This window comes from Tetranychus urticae, chromosome 1, assembly GCF_039701765.1.
Source record: "Tetranychus urticae isolate SD_2017Ah chromosome 1, NJAU_TeUrti_SD_1.0, whole genome shotgun sequence".
Taxonomy (NCBI): Eukaryota; Metazoa; Arthropoda; class Arachnida; order Trombidiformes; family Tetranychidae; genus Tetranychus; species Tetranychus urticae.
In genome coordinates this window covers 15,379,866-15,401,284 of record NC_142958.1, presented here as the reverse complement: position 1 = coordinate 15,401,284, position 21,419 = coordinate 15,379,866, and the positions used below count along the sequence as shown (strand labels likewise).

Sequence of the window (21,419 nt, the reverse complement as noted above, 5' to 3'; positions counted from 1 at the left end):
GTTTTCAATATAAAAAACCAATTTAAACAACTGTAGTATAGCAATAATTCAATGTGAACATTTGAGTAAATTTTGTTTCTTTAAAAATGATACATTTGAAAATTGATTGTGAGTTGAAATGCTAATGGCTCAATTAACTAATTTTTTGCTAATTTACATCTTTTTTTAAATTAACTCTAATTCAGGAGCTAAACCTTGGCACAATATAATTAACCTTTTAAATGAGAAAAATTGGGCTGATATGGAGTTGTTGATTTTTGCCATGACTTTGGTTAATCAAACATTGGCCGGTATCTCTGATCAAGATACTTATTACGATGTGGTTGATTCACTAGAGGAACAGGGGATGGAAAGGGTAATTCAATATTACATGTCCAGGCAAGGAATTGACATGGATTTATTGAGACAGTTTCAAATTTATGAGGCGGTTCTACGTCATGAGGATGGTGAAGATGAGGGTGAAGTGTTGCCCTTGGATGCTCGCCATTTAATACCTCGAAGTCGATCTCGTGGCTATTTGGGTACCAGTGAAGAGGAAAGGCGAAAAAGTCGCCGCCATTCAACCGGCAATCTACCTCCAAAAGCTTCCTCTAAAATAACCTCAGAAATAGTCCCTTCATGGCAGCGTAAAGTGATAGAAACGACTGAACAGTTTAACCGTAAAGCTGGTCGTCCCAAGGAGTCAACTCATCTGGTCAATGGATCAACAACCAATGGTTCATCAATAAATGGTTCACCCGCATCGCCAGGCTCAACAACATCAACGACAACAACCATGACCACCAATTCAGCGGGTACAACAACCATAGAGAAACAGTCAAATGGATCAACAGTGACCACCACCACACTCATTTCCGATGATATAACACCAGGTCTACGTCGACGTCGGGAAAGGGATGCCCATAATTCAACCATGATTAAACAACAATCGGATTACAATTTGCGTGGTCAAAGAGCTTCAATATGTTCCTGTTCATCGGCCGACTCCTATGGTTCAACATCATCTTCAGGAGCTTCCTCTGCCTATTCACTGGGAAGTAATGAGGAAAAGTCACCGTTAATTGAAACAATTAAATTGGTTCCACCGTTGCTTGTTGAACCTAAACCTAGGCCAGTCTCACTTGGTGGTAGCCTGGGTGGAGCAACAATTGAAGATGAGCTGAATAAACGAAACAAGGAGTTCTCCCAATGGAATGATCAGTCTGATAGTTCATACCAAAATGGTGGATCCAACCTCAGAGTTTCTGGTTTAAGTACAACGGTAAGATTTCATTTACATTAACCATTAACAGCAACACATGTTTAACCTGAACACTTCAATTTACCACTTTGCTTTTATCTGGTTAACCAATCACACTTTTAATTTAGTTTTTTAAATTTCTAATTGTTACAATTGATTGAGCTCAGCCAGGAAGAGGTGATTCATTTGACTGATAAAATCAGTTGAGATACAGTTGATCTAAACAATGAACACATTTAGCATCGTTTAATAAATGGCCAACTGGTTTAGATTTTACTTTATAAATTGATATAATTACATGTTACAATTAAACTTGATCATAATTTAAAGATTCAATGATTATTTCTGAATATATATTTTTAAAAATTATGCAAGTTTCATCTCTTTTTTCTTCATTCATTTCTACTTTAGCAAATTATCACAATTTGAAAATCCGGTAATATTCACCTTATTGTTGAGGATAATTAGGAAATATGAAATAGAAGAGGTTAATTACAAAATTGAATCATTGAGAAACACCTTATTCTCGTGACTTAACAAGTTGTTATAATAATAAACGCACTACAACACTTAATAAAACACAATAATCAGCACTTTTTTATAATTACAATTATCATCTTTAAATGTTTTGTTTTGTTTACCGGTTGATACCATTCAATACTAAGGGTAAACCAAAAAACACCAACCAGAAACACTCAAAAATATCCATACAGTTGATTGTGTAGGCTGATAGACTTGATTACTGTTGGATTGATACTTTATTAAAAGGTTTATGATCTTGTTGCCGGTTCACTGTGTTGGGCATTTGGTGAAAAAACAACAACAATCAAACGATTATCAAGTAAATCTGGTTTCACCAGAAAAAAACAAAAAAAAAATGAAACATTAATATTTGGCAACAAACCAATTTATATGTTAATAATTTTTCGTTTCCTTGCTTTTTTCGTCTCTTTCCTTTCCATCTTCAGAGCAATGAGAAAAAATCATGGATGTTGTCCATGATGTATGGCAAAAATTCCGAGATTGATGATGATTTAACTGTAACGACGGCACTGAATAACAATAAAAATAGCGCAAATAATATTGTCAATAATAATACGATTAATGGAAACAATAACAATATTGTTAATAACAATAACAATAATCTGGTTAAACCACCAACATCACCTAAACTCTGGTCACCCATTTCAAATTCAAATGGATTCCCGTCAACCGTTGAAACCATCAGTGGTTCCTCGATTGGGGTTAAAACTATTCAAGAGAGGATCTTGAAGTCACCCAGCCCAGCAGGACCTCGTCAACCAAATAAAGTATCTGGAATCAAAGAGTCAACCGGACCGGGTAATCCGGTTCAAGATCATCTTCATTGGGATAATTTAACCAACGCTCTACTGAGCCGGCCACTTTACATCAATGATCTTGACTTTACCGATCTCAAATCAGATGATGACCAAGACATATTTCAACCACATTTTGATACAATTGACTTTTTTCAGGTAAGAAGCAGAGAAACAAAAATTTCAATTTCAAATTCAAAGTAAAAAAATTTACAAATGCAAAATCATTTTTAAATACATATGCATAAGTCAAACAAGAGAAGAGGAAAAAATTAATCAAAAACGTTTCCAGTGTCCATTCAGGGTTAACAAATGTTGATTAAATGTTGAAATGAAATTGACTTTTGTTAATTTGATAGGTTTCAGTTTGCAAATTTAGTTGATTTGCTTGAAAAGTCAAAGAAGCCAAAATGAGTCCTTTTTTTCCTAATGATAAACATCATCTTAAAGGTTGTTTTGTAAAAACACAGATCAGTTTACAGTTTTGTTTTTTTTTATTTATACATTTATATACATTTCTTGAATTGCTTTGGGGTTTCTTTTCTTGATTAATAGATATTGTTATTCCAGATAATTGTTTAGTTCATCCGTAACACGGTCATTAAAACAGGAAAACAACAACAAAACGTTGGAGAAATGTTGGTTAACATGAGTTGAATGTTAGGTTTCATCCTCATCCTCATCTTGCATTACTTTGTAACAATAATGCGAATCGGTGTGTTTATTGAAACACACAAATTGTAAATTTGATTCTTAATCAACATGATTAATCAGTATGAAATGAAGAAAAAAGAGGAAAGGAAAGGAAGAAGAAGATAAACCTGAAGGAGAGAGAAAATGAAGAGGAAAATGAAGATGAATTGAAAGGAATGAAGAAGAGACTCAAAGTGATTTGATTATTTAGGAAATGAGTTGAGTTGAGCAAAAACTGAAATTCAGCTTAAATTATCATGTCAAAAAAGCTACGTTTAAAATGACCATTTAAATGGTAATTTAGTTTTTCTTTTCACTTCAACTTACATATTGATTAAATTATTAGCCAACAGTAAATTGTGCAGATTGTTAAATGAATTTAACCGCTCTTTTTGGTAACCATTTAAATCAATCGTTTAATCTGTTTACCTTTACTTTGGGTTAACATTGAAAATGGCATTTCAAGGGTAAAGTCTGCCTTCAATCCTTTCAACTATTACCCTGGACTTAAATTGTTACCCTGCAACAATCACACCATTTAACCACACCAAGAAGGCAACACACACACAAAAAACGATTTCAAATCAAACAATACCAATAAATAGAGTCTGAACCTAAAGGTAGAAGGTTAAAGAAGCCAGAAGAAGAAGAAAATGAATTTTACCTTTTGAAAGGAAGAAAAGTTGAACAAAATCAAGAATGATAATGATATAAATTGAAGGTATTTTGTTGATTGGCAATTGCGAGCAGTATTAAACTGTGAATAGGGAATCTGAAGGTGAAGATATTAAGTAAAGGTAAATACATTTTGATGAATACATTTAAACGGTAAAATAGTTTTGCACCTTTTTTTTCACGCCAACCTAATATTTACTTAATCATCTCACTCTTGATAGTTCAATTGAGTCGTTTGTTTAACCATTTAACCATCATAAAAAAGGCAACCCCAAACTGTTCAATGGTTCAATTTTGAAAAAACCCGCGGATTTTGTTATTACCTTTGATTCCCTGTGCAGAGTGAAATGATAAAGGCTTTTTTCCCTCTTCACTAGACTCTGATTGTTTCCTTCTCAAGCCAATCCTTGCAATAATAATTGAATATTTGATTCGCTGAGATGAGAAGTTTAAATGATTAATTTATCACCAGTTAATCAAACCACCAACATTGAAATAGTTATTTTCATCTCTGTTGTTTTTTTTTGCATACCTTTTGGTTGCTTTAACCAAATGGTCAACCGTTTTGTGGTTAATAACGTTAATGTTGCTAATGATAAACACTTTATGCTTGTTCATTTTAACCTTTTTTAGCCTGTTTTTTGTTGCTGACTGTTAATGCATTTTCACAGAAGCTTTGCTTGTTTGCATTGTTTGTGAAAATGTTGATGAATCTCTTTTTTTTCTTGTTCATCTTTATCTCATAGAGAATGGAAAATAATGAAAGAAAACAATTTTTCTTAAGATGATACAAAAAAATTGATAATCATTGAGGTACGCCTTAACAGGTTAACTTTTGCCCTTGAAAAGTCCAGAGTCAAACCTTTTTTGCTTCTCCATTCAATTTTACTTTTCAGTGAAAGATGTTTTTTTTGTTCACATAAAACTTGCTAATTGCATACATCATCTGAATAAAGATGATCAATAATGCAGTTTCAAAGAAAAGTTATCCACAATTGCAAGATATATTAACATACAACACAGATCAATATAAAAAGTTGATAAATTTCTGGTTCACTGTTGTGTTATTTGGTAAACTGGTTGATGGAAAGAGCAAGAATTCATAAAATTGCAAAGACTGTGTATAATAGGTAATTTCAGGTTAACTTGGTTTGGTCAACCTGTCAAAGTGTCTTTTCTTTTGCTCATTTTTTGCATTTTTACTTCTTCTTCTTCTTCGGGTTGTCCAGTGAAAAGTGATGCTTTGATCCAATGATTACAAAGGCTTTGATAGACTACTACTGTTACTATTGCTACCATTCATTGTAAATGTTGGTAGTAATGATAATGATGTTCCTTTTCCTTCCTCTTGTTCTGAATTTACAAGATACACAAAAAAAGGATAATCCTTTAGGGTATATTTGCGAGGTCATCCAAGAAGTTGTCCGAGTTACAAAAAAAGAAGGGTTGGTCAGTGGTCGATCTACGGGGTTGTTCAAGTGTAAACAAGTGAAAACCTGAGGCTTTTTTGCTCTGTTATCCCCTTGAATAATAGTAAAAACAGTGACTTCACTTGTTCTTTTGCTTGTTGAAACGCTTATTTAGCCATTTCTTTTCACCCCTCCTCTGATCATCATCATGATCATCCTCTTATTAATGCTCTTCTTTCCTTTTCTGTAACAACTCAGGTGTATCCTTCATATACATATATTATATATGGTTTTTTAGTTGACTCAAACAAATGTTGATACCTTTTCAAACTGAATGTTGAGAAGAAGAAGAAGAAAAAAGGTTGAAATTTTGTGTTAAATAAAAAAAAGAGACTGTACTTTTCTTACCTGGTCTCTCCTCTTGATTCAAGATTGATGATTTTTTTCTTGCTTTACCTTGTCTCTTTGGGAAAAGTTTGACTTTAAAACTCGGAACAAGTCAAATTGGATAAATGGATTTGAATCAAGGGAAAAAGTTGACTCAAGAAACATCTTTATCATGATTTTGTATCAGACTCTCTACTGAGTTTATCTGGTTTTTTGTCTGTACACTTATTATTGTCATAATTGAACACTTTGGCATTTGTACTTTTTTACTTTGATTGATTTTTCTTTACACACAATCTCATTAATAATACTAATTTTCTTGTTCTCTTGACAGAATAACGAAGGTTCATCTCCGATTCCTCCTCCTCCTCCACCTCCTACGGATCCAGGATGTGGTGTACCTCCGCCTCCACCGCCACCATTCATGACGATGAACCATCTCAATGGAAACTCATTGCGTCCCTTTCCCAACTCAGGGCCACCTCCTCCTCCCTTTAACCCTTCATTTCTCCGTCAAAACGGTTTAAACGGAATTCTGGTCAATGGTCGTGAACAAAATACTCCTTCACCAACACCCGATGCAAATTCAAAGTCAAATAATAATAAAAACAAGAAAACTGTTAAATTATTTTGGAAAGAAGTGAAAGAAGACAAATCCCTGTTGAGTCGGTTAAAGAAAAAGAAGACCATTTGGGATGACATTAAAACGATTCCGATTGACACCCAAAAATTGGAACATCTTTTTGAAAATCGATCCAAAGAGTTAGCCAACAAAGAGAAAGCTCAAGAGGGTAAAAAGAATGAGCTAATTGTATTGGATGCTAAAAGGTCCAATGCAATAAACATTGGTATGACCAAATTACCTCCACCTAGAACAATTAAAACTGCCATCATGAAAATGGATTCAACCATCATGAATAGAGATGGCATTGAAAAGATACTAACCATGATGCCAACCGAAGATGAGAAAACCAAAATCACGGAAGCTCAAATGGCTAATCCTGATATACCCTTGGGAAGTGCGGAAAATTTTTTACTAACCCTGGCCTCAATAAGTGATCTAGAGGCCCGACTTAAATTGTGGGCATTTAAGTTGGATTATGATGCTATGGAGAAAGAGATTGCTGAGCAATTGATGGATTTAAAGAGAGCAATTGAAGAGATTGAGAAAAATGATACTTTCAGGTTTGTACGAGCTCTCTATGGGCAAAATAATCACACCAGTTGTTCATTATAAAGACATCACTTTCAACTTTGACAAAAATTGAAATCAAACCAAAAAACTAACATTTCTTACACATTTCCAGAGTCAATGTATTTCAAAGATTTAACCAAATTAATATTAATTTGAATCACTCTTACGCTTTCAACAAATTCTGGTATTTCAGTCTAAAAATTGATATTATTTACAATCAATTTCCTATTTTTATTTGGTTTTCAATCTCCATCTTTCTCTGTTTGCCTTTTTACCTTTCCATGTTACCTTTAAATGTTGATTATCTTTGATCATCATTCTCTTATTTTTCTTCTCTTTCTTTTTACCATGTTTGAATTAAAAATTAGCTGCCTCGGTGGCTACATTCAAGACAGGTTTGCTGACTTTACATTATAGCTTAATTGTTGCTTAATCAACCTTGTTCCATTAAACTTGATGTCATAAGAAATTTAATAATTCAGTCCTCTCTCTCTCTCTTTCTCTCTCTCTCTTCATCTTGTTGATCATCTTTCTTGCTAATGCCCAATTTAGCCCCTAAGGAGAGTTTTGTTTTGTTCAATTTGTATTTCAAAACTGATCCCTTTGTTAACAGTCATTATCACTGTGAGTTATTGGGTACAATTATGAACTCACCTTGTTTCACCATTTTCAACTTTTCTGGTTGATCTTGACAACAATTAAGCTTTAGGTCACCCAACATTGTTTAAACAGTCTTGATTGCAAACATTAATAACTTTCTAATGATCCATCTCTAACCTTTTATCTTACGGGCCTTTTGTTTCCAACAATCACCATTTATTTCACTGACTCTGATCAACACCACCAATTAACCCAATTTTTGGTTTGTTTCCAATTTTTGCTCTCCATCTTTTGGTGTTCACCTCTTTTTTTTGCCAGCTCTTCCCAAATTATGTTTATTAATTATTGATTTAATTGATTATTTCTATTATTTTCTCTTCTTTTGTACAGAATTATTTTGGCCACTCTTTTATCTGTTGGCAATTTTCTCAATGGAAACGAAGTGAAAGGATTCCAAATTGAATATCTTTGTAAAGTGCCTGAAGTTAAAGATACCGTTCATAAGCATTCATTGTTGCACCATTTGTGTCACATTGTCATGGAAAAGTTTCCCACTTCTAGTGATCTTTACAGTGAATTTGGTTCCGTTACTCGAGCTTACAAGATTGATTTTGATGATGTCCATCGGACCATTCAAAAATTGGAATCTGATTGTAAAGCTTCTTGGGATTATTTAAAAGTAATTGCCAAACACGAGGATAAAACACCAATGAGAACCAAAATGTCGGAATTTCTTCTCGATTGTGCGGAAAGGATAACTGTACTTAAAATTGTTCACCGTCGAGTCTTGAACAGGTTTAAAAAGTTGCTGATTTTTTTGGGCTTCTCATCATCGGCAGCCAAAGAAACCAAGCCTCACCAAGTATTACAAATAATCTCGGAATTTGCCCTGGAATATCGAACCACCCGGGAAAGAGTAAAGGAGCAAATTGAAAAGAAAGCTTCCCACCGGGAAAGAAACAAGACTCGGGGAAAAATGATAACAGAGGTAAATTTAGATGCGAATAGTAAAATTTCAACAAAACTAATGGCATAATGAATAGGCAACAATTTGTTACATCAATACACCAAAACCGGTCAACAATGGTGTTGGTATTGTAAACTTGATGATGATTGATACAGCCTAAGTAAACAGACAAATGAATGCAAAATATAATGAGATATGAAACTTTGAGCAATCAAATATGTTCGTGTCACGTAGTTATTTGACAATCTTATTACCTTTATTTGATTGAATGAAAGAAATGGAAGAAGAAGAAAAATTTATACATAATTTTCTTTTATCGTCAATTCATTAAGATTTAAAGTTATCTTATTAGTTTAGGCTGAAAATTGATCGTCGGAATAAGCTAGTTAATATGATTTTCTTCGCTCTTTTTTTTCTTCTTCTTGGACTAAAGTTGCTTCCTTCTTTACCATAATCAAGGTAGATGAGGATGATGAAGACTGAGTATGAAAAGGCCAGAAATGCTTTTAAAGAAGGATTTTCACTTGAATCTCCCGTCGATTTGATAGCTTTTGTTACCAATTGTGTGTCTCACCAAATGAAAAGTAATAGTTGTATCAGATAAGTAATATTGCCTGTAAAAGATGAGGAAGGAGAGGCAAAAATATTGAGTCAAAAGTAGACGAAGAAGCAACAAGTTGATTCATGTTGAAAAATTGGTTTAACCGGTTTCCAAAGGTTTCCATAGATGAACCAAACACGTAAACTTCATCACCATCTTTTCCCAATGAATTTTGTAAAAGCCGAAAACATTGTTAAGAGCAGAAAATTTGATTCATAAGTGAGAGTTAAATGAACAATTTGAAAGAGAAGATGAAAAGGGCTGAAAATAGATTGAAATTGAAGGTGAAAAAGCTCATTGATGTGATGAAAGGATAAATGGTTTCTAATAAGTATTGCTTTTCCTTGCAACCTTTTTTGCTCAACCAACAAAATAGTAGTTTTTAACCAATGTAGTTAAACCTTTTTTTTTGCTGTTGTTGTTCATTTAATAGTTGCCTTTGAATTGAAAGTTTAGGAGTCGCAAGTAAAAGCTTCATGAGAAATGATAGGGAAAAGTAATTAGGTAGATGGATACTCATTGAATCTGATGATAATCATAATTATTATCTTGATAATGATGATCATCTCTCTTTTTGCTCATCTTTCCCTGTTATATATTTATATATTGAAATTCAGAGATTCCCGTGTTTCAGAGTCATTTATTAAAAGACCAGTCATTTGTAGGAATCAGAAGAAGTAAAAAAAAATAAATATAAAACTCTGGTTAACTGGTAATTCCAGACAACATGTAATAATTTCTTCCTCTTTCCCTCTTCATCTTGCTTTCTTTTCATCATTCATCCCTTACTCTTTACGTCTTGACCTGCAAGTCTTGATCTAGTGAAATGAAGTTCTGATTATACATTGGATTTGTTGAATTTTTTTTTCTTACCTTTTTTTGTTGTTTCCTAACATCAAATCATCATCAACATCGGCATCATAGTTTCCGTAACTTTCTTAGTCACGATATCCTTTTTTTCACCATTTTTAACTCAAAAAAAAAGAGCAAAAAGATAACCTGAATATGAATGAATGGTTGCCAAAAAACCATGTAAAAGCTGTAAATGAACGTTGAAGCAAATCTTTTTTAATCATTATTACACCCGATTGCAACTCTGTTCACTCCAGTGTGTGTCAGGTTGATGATTTACTCTTCGGTCATCTTCATCATTTGATCAACATTTGATTGACTCTAACACTCTGACAGTTTGTTGCATTAGTTTTTATGTAAATTTTCACATTGATGAAATTAATTGTTGACTGTCAATTTTGATTACAACTTTGATTGATTGATAAACTAATTTTGTTTTTTTTCTCTTCTTTTTGACCTTTTTTTTCGTTGTTTACTAAAAGACTGACAACTTTAAATCTAAAGAGCAAACTGCAGATCAAAAGCTACGTAAAGTACTGGACAATGGTTATACCGATGTTGAGGCTGATCCTAAAGTGGCATCCAAATGGGGAACTTTACCTGGAGCTCGAACGCGACAACGATCAAACAGCACATATGAGAACCATTGTAACACTCTTAATGGTAAATCAAATGGCACTTTAACGGATGCCGATGATGAGATATTGGAAAGTTTGGTTAAAACTGTTACCGCTCAACCATTAAGGGCTGACCAACGGGCTAAAAGGAAAAGCCGTTTTGCGGAAAGAAAATCATGTAAGGCAAAAGTTCCTTATGGCTGGCAATTTGATTTACGCTAATTAACATACCATGATAAAGCATTACAGTTAGATTAAAATGTATATTTATTGATTGAGTTATTACAGTCATTAAGCCATGATCATAATAATGCATTTGTAAAGGTCATTATAATACAGCAACATTATAGCCTTTTTCTGGTTAACTTTTCATAAGCTGTAACTTTTGTTTCAACGTCCAATTCAACCTTAAATTTCAACCTCAACTCTGGAAATTACTATTAGCCATTTTAATTAGGCTTTTTGCGCTGTTTAACCTTTATGTTACCTTTATGTTTACCATTTTATTGCCCAAAAATCCTAATGGTAAATAATTTAGCTTTGATTTTGATTATACTTCAATAGGCTTTTAATCTGACTCTTAAGGGAAAAAAGATCAAACTTGACCAGAAAACTGTTCAAGTGTTTTGTTGTTGTAATGGTTGCATTTCATGATAAACTTTTATTCAAATTTTAATGTTGCATCCTTTAAATCAATATTGAATTTTAATCTTTTACCTGAAAGAAAAGATTGTAACCTTTAACTTGCAGTTTAATTATTAACCTTAGGATTTGTGTGTTTGCATATTCATTTCAATGACAACTTCCAACGGTGACTCGTGTCTAGATTCAGGATTAATTTGACTTTTAAATTGCGATTAATTTGCCTCATCTTTCCCATTCATTCAACCGTACAAATGTTTTACTATTATTACCGATATACTTTTTACTGGTATAAAAACTGGTAATCAAAGCTAGTAAAAACAAATGTTTGATGTAATCTGTTCATGTTTTTATTTTGTTTTTTTCTGCTTTCTTCTCATTCTGGTTGGATGAATTGGTGAAAGATTAGAATCAGTCTTTTATTCATTTACTGAAACAGGACCTTGAACAATTAATTTGAATATTATATTGTGATCAACTGATATGATTAAAAAAAAGCTCTTGTATCATTCACTTGTGTCCAAGAACAATGTTTAACAAGCTGTAAGCCAAGATTTAACCGTTGGATCAAAAAGATTATCACTTTGAATGTTGCACTTTAAATGCCTGTAGTGTAAAAACCTTGTTTTTCACCTTTCTGGTTGTCCATGATTATCAGAACAAGAAATTGTTAAATTGTGTCACTTGATTATCATTCAAATTTACATTGATAATAATCAAGTTGCTTTAAGTGAATCAGTAGAGTTGCTTCAAAAGTTGTGTTCATCTTGAACCGAGTCCGGCTTTTTTTTGCTGCTTTTAAAATGGTTATCCATTGTATGTCCAGCTTTATCATATTATTTACATTTTTTATCATTCTTTTCCATTAATCCATCTTGTTTCTTTTCATTTACAGTTCGACGGACCAGGAATGTTTTTGACCTGTCAGAAGAGGAAAGGTTGATGCTTGAAAATATCACCAGTTGATGAAAAGGCCAAAGAAAAGCTCGAAACGAAAGTCAATGAATCCCAAGTGAAATTCATCATCATCCGTCTTAATACCAACTGGAAGTCCATCATTAAACTTGACCATTCATCTTTCTTCTTTCATCCAATCTCTCTCTTTTATACAACAATCTCATTGAGATTAAGGTTTCTACTTTGTAATCACAAGTCACCAGCAAAAAAAACAAAATGTCCTCAATAGTTAGGATAATAGCTTAGCGAAGTAAATCCATCCAAATTGTCCGATTCTCCATCTGGACAGGTTACCTTTTGACAACAATAACCGTTATTAGATTAACATTTTTTTACACAAAACACCGATTAATCTAATTTAATCATTTTCCTTGCATAAACAAAATGTTTTCAATCTCGTAATTTTGCAACTATAGATATATAATATGTATATGTATAGATTTATATTTAGTGTTTATTAAGGATTTTGATAATTATGATTAACGGACAAAAAGTGATCCAAAAATATGCAATATTTGTTATTAAGGGATGTGTTAGCTTGCACCATAATCAATTCTCCAGTTCATCATTCAATATTATTATTGGTTAATCATGGCGATTTAAGATGATTTGGTCTTGGTCTTGGGAAAAGTGTCATGTCTTGATTCCTCTTTTTTCTGTGTCCATACAATCCTATTTTGTGCTTGTTTGAGTCTAACAAAATGAGAGAAAGTTGAATTATGAGCATTGATTCAAATTTTGTAAATTATTAATTATTTCAACTTATTCCTCTCCCTTTGACTCTTGTAATCAACTTTGATCATTTGCTTTTACCCTTTCAAGTCTTTGCCTGAATCTATTCTCAATCCTGTAAATATGAAATTGGAAGAATTGATTCTTACCAATTTCAATGAGAAAAATGTTGATTGTTTCTTGATTTTTGTCAATCTGTGAATCTCTTTTGTTTTATAACAGAACAATGTTTGAGATGCAATTTCAACATTTGATCAAAAAGAGACTTTTATGGGTACTAATGATCAAATTGATTATCATTAAATTTCTTCTGTCCATTTATTTAATTGTATTTAAACCTATTCTCCCCTGTCTTTCTCTCATTCTTCCTCCTCTTTCTTCTCGATTGTGTTAGCTTTTCTTTTTTTTAAATTAAATTTCATCCAATTTCACCTCTTCCTTCCTCAGTCAAACCTCTAGTCGATCAAACAAGCACAATCAACCAATCTGAAACTCTGTATATTAACAAAAATAAATTGAATTAAAATAAATTAAGGTTGATCTTTTGTTCTATTGAACATTTCTCTGTTCCGTTTTTGTCAACTCCATTTGTTCCCATCAAGAAGTCACAATTAAATCAGAAATTTCCATTTCTTTGTAGGTAACAGAATAAACAAAATTTTAAAGACATTAAAGTAACTGCCAGGTTAACTCATGATTTATATGTTATCATGATTGCTCTTATAAGTTGGAAAGATGAGTTCAAAATTAACAGGAAAACAGCCAAGGAAGCAGCTATCATCCACATGATGTGGACACCATAACGATCAATCAATAGTCCAGCTCCAAGTGATCCTAAACCGAGGCCTAAACCTTCCAAACAACCAGACAAAAAGCCTTGTAACGTAGCATGGATTTGTGTCACATTTGCTGCTGATTCCGATTTCGATGATTGTAATATAGCCGCTTGTTTATCGGCATATTCCTGTCCAATGTGCGTCATTGCCGTATAAAATAGTCCAAAAGTGGGACCTTGAAGGACCTCAGTCAAACAGACCAAATACTGATTTTCCGGAGTAATTAAAAAAGCGTAAATTGTATATTGGACAGCAAAAGCGGCTAGACTGATATTGAATGCGTTGGTCGATCCAATCTGGTTGACAATTGAATTGCCATAATAAAAGAAGATTAATTCACCGCAAAAACAGCCAATCAGTAAAGTTAATCCCATTAGGAATGTATTTCGACCGGAGACTAATTCCAGAAACCAGTAAAAATAGGACCAATGACAGGCCATCAAGACTCCTTGACCAATTAATATAATTGTATGTTGAATGAGCGTCGGATGATAGATAAACAAGGAAACAAAAATGGACCAATGTTGTTGACTATTCTGGAGAAGGAAAGAAAATGTAAACAATTAAATTTAAATGCATTATTTTCACTCTATTTGAAGCTCAATAATCAACTATTGTCAACATTATCTAATTGTGATTCAATTATACAATCATTATTACATCTGTAACTTTGACTTGTAAATAGACATTTGGGATAAAATTTTGAGAGCAACTACAAAAAGTGATGGTTGACCTTAACAATGGTCGGAAGTATTAATAAACACTAATTAAGATTGTCATCGTTGTTATAAAACATTAACTCAACATAGAGTGATCATGTTTTTATTAATGCCCAAGTTTACGAAACAGTTGTCAGCTTTAATTTTAAGGTTGTCTAATTAGTAGACTAATGGTAATCAAAGTAGACCTCAAAGATGTGGTTAACTCTGCAAGACAATTTGTTAAATGTTACACTACACTATTTAATGGCGTGTAAGAGCAACTAATTCATCAGAATTAACATTAACAAGGTCAACTAAATTTGTAGTCAGTATAGCCTTTTACCCTGGCAGCAATGGTGATGATGATGAGGTGAACACTTTTCATTATTCATCAACTGACCAACTAATCATTGTCAACTTAATTAGATATACCTTGTAAAGTAAATTATTGTTCATCTTTTGCTAGACTCATATTACCTACCTTTTGACAATTTAAAGTCTCCTGTTGTTCCTTGCGTGAGATGAATTTTTCATTGGTTTCTTCTTCTTCTTCCTTCCGTTCATTTTGACCCTTGATTCTTGTTTGACCAGTTGCTGATGGCATTACCAGGATAGACCATTTCCTTGCACAAACGGAGACAATTGTTAAATCCAAAATTAAAATAACGATGAACATAATGAAACCCATTTCAAGGTAAGAAGGACCAAAGTTGACTGAGTTAATTGGTCCTGAAAGGAAACCAAATAATCCATAACCTATTGTACCCCAAACCCGAATCTGTCCAAATTGGGGTTTCTTTACGCTCTCGGTACAATCGGGTTCATCTGGTGTAACCATCATCATAACAATTGAGTCAGTAAGCGAAGTAACCGTTGCCATTGAAGGGTAAGCAATCAACAGTAAAACCAGTGAGATTAACCAGGAAAAGAGTGAACTTTGAATGCTTGGTAAAATGAGTAGACTTCCATAGCCAAAGCCGGTCAAGGCGGTGAACAGAAGCAAGTATTTTAAATGGCTGGACGATTTGTCGGCGAGTGAACAGAGAATTGGATTGGTAAAGAATGCGATGAATGGCAGAACAGCAAATAAAATGGCGATCCATGAGGCTGAAGCTTCGGTGTATGTTCTTACATAGACGACGTAATAGGGCAAAACACCTGAAAGAGATGAAAACCACAGGAAATAATGAATTTTAAATAAAATAATTTGAGATTGAGTTGCATTTTTCTTTGGCATTTTTAAACATCAATTGAGATCATTTATACTTTAGTAAGTCATACAGTCAAGAGATCAAATATTTTGTCAGACTTTCTGCTTAAATTCAATAGAATTGTTTAATTTCAAGTGTCATTTGGATAGATCATGTAAATTGTGAGGTTTTTTCTCACATTCACTCACAGACTTAGTTGATATCTTACCAAATATTAAGATAGAAAAAAATATCCTTGAATTTTCTTTTTGTTACATAAATTTCAACGCAAATTGCATGGTAACAATGTTATCCAAGGCTGGTGGTGCTGCTTATTATACAATTATCCAAGACACTTGGGAACAGTTAGCTGATTCAGCGTTTAATCTCAGTGATAATTTGTTAATTACCTTTTAATAGGTGTCTCTTCAACCAATAAGATAATTGAAACGCTTAGCTTGTTACAAAATCGACTTCATAATTCACTGGTTTATGTTGTGGGTTACCAGATGCACAGATAGTCGTCAAGTCAAAGAGGATTGATTTCAATGATTTGTTGTTGATCCTTGATTCACACAGAAATAATATCATCTCCTTAATTTGTTTACGATTTTATGCCAAAGCTGAATCAATCACTCAGACAGAGTTGCAATCGTTGAAAGATGAATAAACTTTATCCGGATTTACTGTCAAGTGTTGTTACATTGAAATGAAAAGTGGCTTTTAACTTCAATGGTTGATATCACTTTCTTTTTGTTTCAAGGATTTTTTAACCGCAAGAAAATAGATTAATCCATGTCACTATTGGTATTTACATCATAAGATATCACAATAAATAGAGTAAAATCGGTTTATTGAAAACAAAACCAATCTCTATTTTTACTCTTCAACCTTAAAGTAAACTGTTTGTGAAAAATCACGCTCCTCGACAATTAATTATATCATAATGTAGACGATTTTACACTAAGAAAAAATCAATGACATCAGGAAAGTTGAAAATTGCAAACAAGTTAACCTAAATACCAATTCGAGTTCGATCCACGTACAATAATGATTTATATTAAATCCAAGGTTATTCCCGAAAAATCTCAGCGGATTATGCATTAAAAAATTGTTGAGATGAAATTGAAAAAAATTAGAAAGTAAACAAGTTTAAAAATGTTCCATTAGTTTCACTTAAGTCTCAGGAATAGTGGATACCGATCAGACGATAAAAAGAAAGAATCCGAGCACTCAAAGCTGGAAATTGAATACAATTGAATCAAACCAAGAGTCTATTTTATTCATTGATATCTTTCGACTAAAGCTGTGACATAGGTCCTGATATACTCCTTGATGGTTTCCTCATTCCTTCAGTGGTTCTCCTTGTTCAATTTGCTGTAATTCCGAGTCTACAGTTAGATGAAGATTCGTTCACATGGTGTTGAGTAAGGCTTCACATGATATCATCACATATACGTTATCAGCTTTCGTAGGTTTAAATGTTGAGACAAAACAATTTAAGTCCATTTATAAGTAGCTTTGCATGTAATATTTTTGCAAACCCCTTCGGCCTAGGTTTTCTTTGTTTTGATTTTGATTTTAATTTTTCAAATCGTTTTTTCTTAGAATGTATTTTTAAGTACATTTTATTTTCCTGTTTTATAACAAATTATAATCGATACGCCTTCACAAAGTATTCAATAGCAAACACAAAATAAAACAAAAGTAAAGCCCAAAAATAATTTAAATACGATTTTTAATTAATAAATTTGAGAAAATAATAAAAAATAAGTTCTTAAAGGTTAATGCTCCATCTGTTGGATTTAAGTTGTACTACATCAGAAAACAACTGTTGTTAGATGTAGATGTCAGTAGCAATGTTTCCTTGAAAATGAATGAAATAACCTTTCTAGTAATTTAGTCTCTGAATTAAATTGTTTTGATTTTTGTTTTAATTGTTTCTTTAGGTAATTTTGATTTCTCGATTTAACATTTGGACCCTGTGTTTTCCTGTTTTACCTTAGTTTATAATCATGCCTTGTTGCGGCCCAAAATTATCTTTATTCTGTACTCTGATCAGCATATGGGGTGTTATTATGTTACCCATTCTTGGTTTACTTCTTAATTTCCATTCAACTGCTTTTGCTGAAGATTTTGCTGAAGTTGAAACTGGGAAAGAATTTCAATCAGCCGATGAACTATGGAATGCCGTTAAAACTAAATACGAAACTGCTGTAAGTACATTTTGTTCGCTTACAATACAATTGTATACACTGGTAAACTTGTTGCTGATTACTCTTTTTTGTTGTTTTCATTGTAGGCTTTGAATTGCTGGATTGCGGCTGGATGTTATGGTGTTACTCTTCTGATATCAGTCCATCAATGTTATTACAATTTTAAACGTTCCTCCGTATAAACTATGAATGAATTATTTAAATTTTTTTGAACAATCAACCTCATCTGAAACAGTTCACCACAAAATTTCATCAAATGCCTTAATATTTATGTGATATTGGTTATTGAAAATTATATTAGTCAAGTGTAATTAAAATTTTTTGTCAATTTTTTAAATTTACTTTTTTATTATTGTCTTGCAAGTATTAAATTTTAATCTGGAATTGAAATGGCTCATTCTTTTGTTCATTCAGTAACAGATTCAGAGTTTGGCATTTTGCTCATAAGATCTTGTATTCGCCGGATTACCATAACATTACTTGAACTGCAATCATCTTTTCTATAAGGTGGTTTTATTGTTATTACTGAAGCCACAACTAAATCTTTATTTTCTTTCTCCACAATTGGAATACGGTTCTTTTTAAACCAATCGATAAGCTTTTCTTTACGATCTTGTAATTCATTTTCATCAAATTCCTTTTCTTTCAAAATATCCGCAACTAATTGATTTGAATTTTGATCAGCTTCAATGTTCACCTCTTCAATGGAATGCCCAGTTATTATTCTTATATCAGTAACTTTCGAAGGGTCCGCTTCATCACAATGTAACAATACTATTGTTCCAGAAAGAGGGTCAATTGCTTTCACTAATCCTGCACATTTAAATCCAACATCAGTCGTAATAACAACTCTTTTACCAACCAATTTCCCACATAGGTTCAGATTATTCTCACTTTCTCTTAGTTTATCGCCTTTAATGACTTCCATTTCAAAATTGGAAAACTTTATCTAAAAACTTTGGAAATGTGTCTAAATTGGGTGCAGGAAACTTCTTAATCGAGTCAAAATTGAATGACTTTAAAGCTGATTTTAGCGTATCTACAGTACAACTTTTAAGAAAACCTTCAGCAGACAGTTTATCAGCTAATTCAGTTTGATGATTGTCCATTAAAGAATCATTGATGACAACTAGTAATGGTTTACCACATCTCAATACATCCAAAATGGTACCAGCTCCTATTCAAATGAAGACAACACATAAATTTATAATTGATAAAAATGAAAAAATGGAAAAACTTGAAATAATAAAATATATACCTGAATGACCTATAACAAAATTGGCTTTTTCAATGTGATCAATTATGGTTGGTGCGTAATCAAACACTTCAATATCAATACCAGTTGGTTGAGGAATAAGTGTTTTAGCAGGAGAACTGCCTTTTTGTATCGTCAACTTTTTACAGCCGATATCTTGCAAAAGCTGAAACAAAATGGAAAATTTGAATTACAAGAATTTGATAAAACAAGTATTTACCTTAATAGTCGCTGGGTCCAATATTTTATCAATCAACGAATCAAATCGAGTGGTTCCAACTGTAACAAAAATAGAATCCATAAGGCCCTTTGGATCAAGTAAACATTGAAAACACACACAAAATAGTGAAAATAGCTTATTCTCACTATTTCCACTGAAAAAGTGTTATAAATTAAGATTCATCAATATTTATTGAAAATTATATCCATTTGGCTTTATTAATTGCGTGATAACTCCAAGTTTTATTTGAAATTTTAGTTTATTGTTCCTTTAATTTGTTTTTGCTCATATTTTCACTTTTGTGTAATCTCAATGGTACGAGTGGTCGAAGGGCCTAATGGAGTCTTTATTTCTAGTTTGAAATACTAGGCATGACTGTTGATTAATATAATAGATGAAATATTCCGACTTCAGATTTCTTTTGGACGCAATACTTGCCAGAAAGGATATTTTAATTGACCTCTAATATTCACGATTAATCAACAACTCAGAAATTTCTATTTTCTTGAAATTTGAAAATCTCATTTTTATTTCACTTTCTGTCTTAAAGATATTTAGGAGTACCAGTCGAAATTGGCTGATTATTTCATTTACTTTGGTGAATAACAATTATCTGCATGTTTTACCCTGGCAGCATCTTAATCATCCTGATTTCTTCCTCAAGATAACATCCGGGAACAAGATGAAATTCATTATTTACAGCAACCAACCTTAGAAGGATCAAGATGCCACTTTAAACTCTATTAGCCTGGAGGAACAATAAACTAAATTACAAATCAGGGAAAATCTGCTTGAAGATCCATTGAAATCAGTAAAATTCAATCAATGAGCTTACAGTGTTTAACTGTAACTGTCATCTTTCATACAGTTGGATTTAATTTTCAACGGTCAAAGGATGGTTGAATATATTTGTTTTTGATTAACTAGTTAATAGACCAAACTGTTTCTAAAGCAAGGAGGCTCACATGAAGCTAGGAGGGTAAAAATTAACAATCTCAATCCATTCTTCAGGAAGCGACATTACATTGACATTAAACTGATTGCCGTTATCAACCCTATTTAAATTATCCACTCATTTGGATACAGTTAAATAGTCTGGTTGCGTTTCATTCATTGATTCAAACTGATTTTGACATAACCGTGAGATTATACCCAAACAAACCAAATAATGGGCAAGCTAAGCTGTTTTAACCGTTTCATCAATCATAACCTAGGCTGACTTAACAGATCTGATTGATGATATTATTGTTGTTGTTGTTTCAATTACTTTCTCAGTGTACTTCATGCTGAAACTGGGTAAACCTAATTTTAACCGCAACTCATATATAATTGAATGTAACAATCTTTTATTGTAGTGGTAAACGGGTAAACATTATAAAGGTCAGTAGAAGTGTGAATATTATCCAACAAGAAGGGCAACAATTGATAAATTTAAAGCCAATGAACTGGATCTGAAAAGGCGGAGAACAATGAAAATCCAGAAAAAAAAGAGGTTAAAGAAAAGGAAGATTAAAAATGTATTCCTAAAGATTATCTTTGAACACACAACTGGTAATTTCAATTTGAGTTTTGACCTAAACTAGTGATGAAAAGGTATGATAATAAAGTGCTATGTTTAAGTCAAGATGAACCCAGACTAACAGTTGGATCGGGTTATATATGAATAAATGAAAATATTAATTGAAAGACTTGAAAGTTATCCTGTTACTGATAGCATATTAGTGGTGAAAAAAGATGGCAAACTAGGAATGAGGTTGTTTGAAGAAAGAAAGAAAAACGTTAGGTATTTTAGGTGCGGAAACTGAAAAAAGAAGGTGAAGATGAAGAAGATGAAGAAGATGAGAGAGAAAAAATTAGCACATTTGATGCAGTTTTGCAGTGAAACTATTTCATGTTGCAAGGGAAAGAGATGAAGTTGATCAAGTTCCAGGTACAGTTGATGGTTGAATCTCGTCACCGTGTTTGTGCTTAGCCTTTAAGAGTAACAAGCTAAAAAGATGAGCATGAAGAGGATGCAAAAAATGAAGATGAAGATGATAAGGTCAGTAAAGCTGTTCTTTTTTAATCAAGTAGAGGATATGGAGGAAGGGGCGAGTT

General features: G+C 32.6%; 5 protein-coding genes across 9 annotated transcripts in view; 2 read left to right on the top strand and 3 right to left on the bottom strand.

Moving 5' to 3' along the window:
- The window catches only part of Fhos (Formin homology 2 domain containing), a 36,980-nt gene extending 23,519 nt beyond the window's left edge, over positions 1 to 13,461 (top strand). For all 3 annotated transcript variants that reach the window (XM_015935383.3, XM_015935382.3, XM_089266043.1), the window contains 6 exons: positions 186 to 1,261; positions 2,209 to 2,736; positions 6,076 to 6,926; positions 7,927 to 8,524; positions 10,439 to 10,751; positions 12,111 to 13,461. In XM_015935383.3, coding sequence (XP_015790869.1) covers positions 186 to 1,261; positions 2,209 to 2,736; positions 6,076 to 6,926; positions 7,927 to 8,524; positions 10,439 to 10,751; positions 12,111 to 12,181 — 3,437 coding nt within the window. In that variant the 3' untranslated portion in view covers positions 12,182 to 13,461. The remainder of the gene's footprint in view (positions 1 to 185; positions 1,262 to 2,208; positions 2,737 to 6,075; positions 6,927 to 7,926; positions 8,525 to 10,438; positions 10,752 to 12,110) is intronic.
- Positions 13,435 to 17,343, bottom strand: LOC107367655 (uncharacterized). 3 transcript variants are annotated; one of them, XM_015935388.3, is made up of 3 exons: positions 16,042 to 17,343; positions 14,923 to 15,599; positions 13,435 to 14,276 (listed from the first exon to the last, which is right to left on the bottom strand). In XM_015935388.3, the coding sequence occupies exons 2-3, from the start codon at positions 15,319 to 15,321 to the stop codon at positions 13,596 to 13,598; spliced, it is 1,080 nt and encodes a 359-aa protein (XP_015790874.2). In that variant the 5' UTR covers positions 15,322 to 15,599; positions 16,042 to 17,343; the 3' UTR covers positions 13,435 to 13,595. The 3 variants fall into 3 exon arrangements, with proteins under 3 accessions (XP_015790874.2, XP_089122171.1, XP_015790873.2); XM_089266045.1 differs by lacking the exon at positions 16,042 to 17,343 and adding an exon at positions 15,861 to 15,967; XM_015935387.3 differs by lacking the exon at positions 16,042 to 17,343 and having other exon boundaries at positions 14,923 to 15,825.
- Positions 17,344 to 17,499: 156 nt separating this feature from the next.
- Positions 17,500 to 18,231, top strand: LOC107367782 (ribonuclease kappa-B). The gene is made up of 2 exons (XM_015935534.3): positions 17,500 to 17,847; positions 17,934 to 18,231. Exons 1-2 carry the CDS (start codon positions 17,647 to 17,649, stop codon positions 18,027 to 18,029), a joined length of 297 nt encoding a protein of 98 aa, XP_015791020.1. The 5' UTR covers positions 17,500 to 17,646; the 3' UTR covers positions 18,030 to 18,231.
- On the bottom strand, positions 18,165 to 18,775 carry LOC107367621 (gem-associated protein 6-like). Its single transcript, XM_015935345.2, has one exon. It carries the CDS (start codon positions 18,773 to 18,775, stop codon positions 18,254 to 18,256), a length of 522 nt encoding a protein of 173 aa, XP_015790831.2. The 3' UTR covers positions 18,165 to 18,253.
- Alg13 (Alg13 UDP-N-acetylglucosaminyltransferase subunit) lies at positions 18,165 to 19,439 on the bottom strand. Its single transcript, XM_015935533.3, has 3 exons — positions 19,323 to 19,439; positions 19,106 to 19,268; positions 18,165 to 19,024 (listed from the first exon to the last, which is right to left on the bottom strand). The coding sequence occupies exons 1-3, from the start codon at positions 19,401 to 19,403 to the stop codon at positions 18,777 to 18,779; spliced, it is 492 nt and encodes a 163-aa protein (XP_015791019.2). The 5' UTR covers positions 19,404 to 19,439; the 3' UTR covers positions 18,165 to 18,776.
- Between the last annotated feature and the right edge of the window lie 1,980 nt (positions 19,440 to 21,419).

Bases quoted from the DNA above. Each gene is read 5' to 3' on its own strand.
- LOC107367655 (XM_015935387.3), bottom strand. From the start codon at position 15,678: ATGCCAAAGAAAAATGCAACTCAATCTCAAATTATTTTATTTAAAATT. The intron at 14,277-14,922 runs GTAGGTAATATG...TTCCTTCTCCAG, and splicing joins AGACTTTAAATTGTCAAAAG to AATAGTCAACAACATTGGTC.
- LOC107367782 (XM_015935534.3), top strand. From the start codon at position 17,647: ATGCCTTGTTGCGGCCCAAAATTATCTTTATTCTGTACTCTGATCAGC. The intron at 17,848-17,933 runs GTAAGTACATTT...TTTTCATTGTAG, and splicing joins AAACTAAATACGAAACTGCT to GCTTTGAATTGCTGGATTGC.
- Alg13 (XM_015935533.3), bottom strand. From the start codon at position 19,403: ATGGATTCTATTTTTGTTACAGTTGGAACCACTCGATTTGATTCGTTG. The intron at 19,269-19,322 runs GTAAATACTTGT...ATTTTGTTTCAG, and splicing joins TGGACCCAGCGACTATTAAG to CTTTTGCAAGATATCGGCTG. The intron at 19,025-19,105 runs GTATATATTTTA...TCATTTGAATAG, and splicing joins TTTTGTTATAGGTCATTCAG to GAGCTGGTACCATTTTGGAT.
- LOC107367621 (XM_015935345.2), bottom strand. From the start codon at position 18,775: ATGGAAGTCATTAAAGGCGATAAACTAAGAGAAAGTGAGAATAATCTG.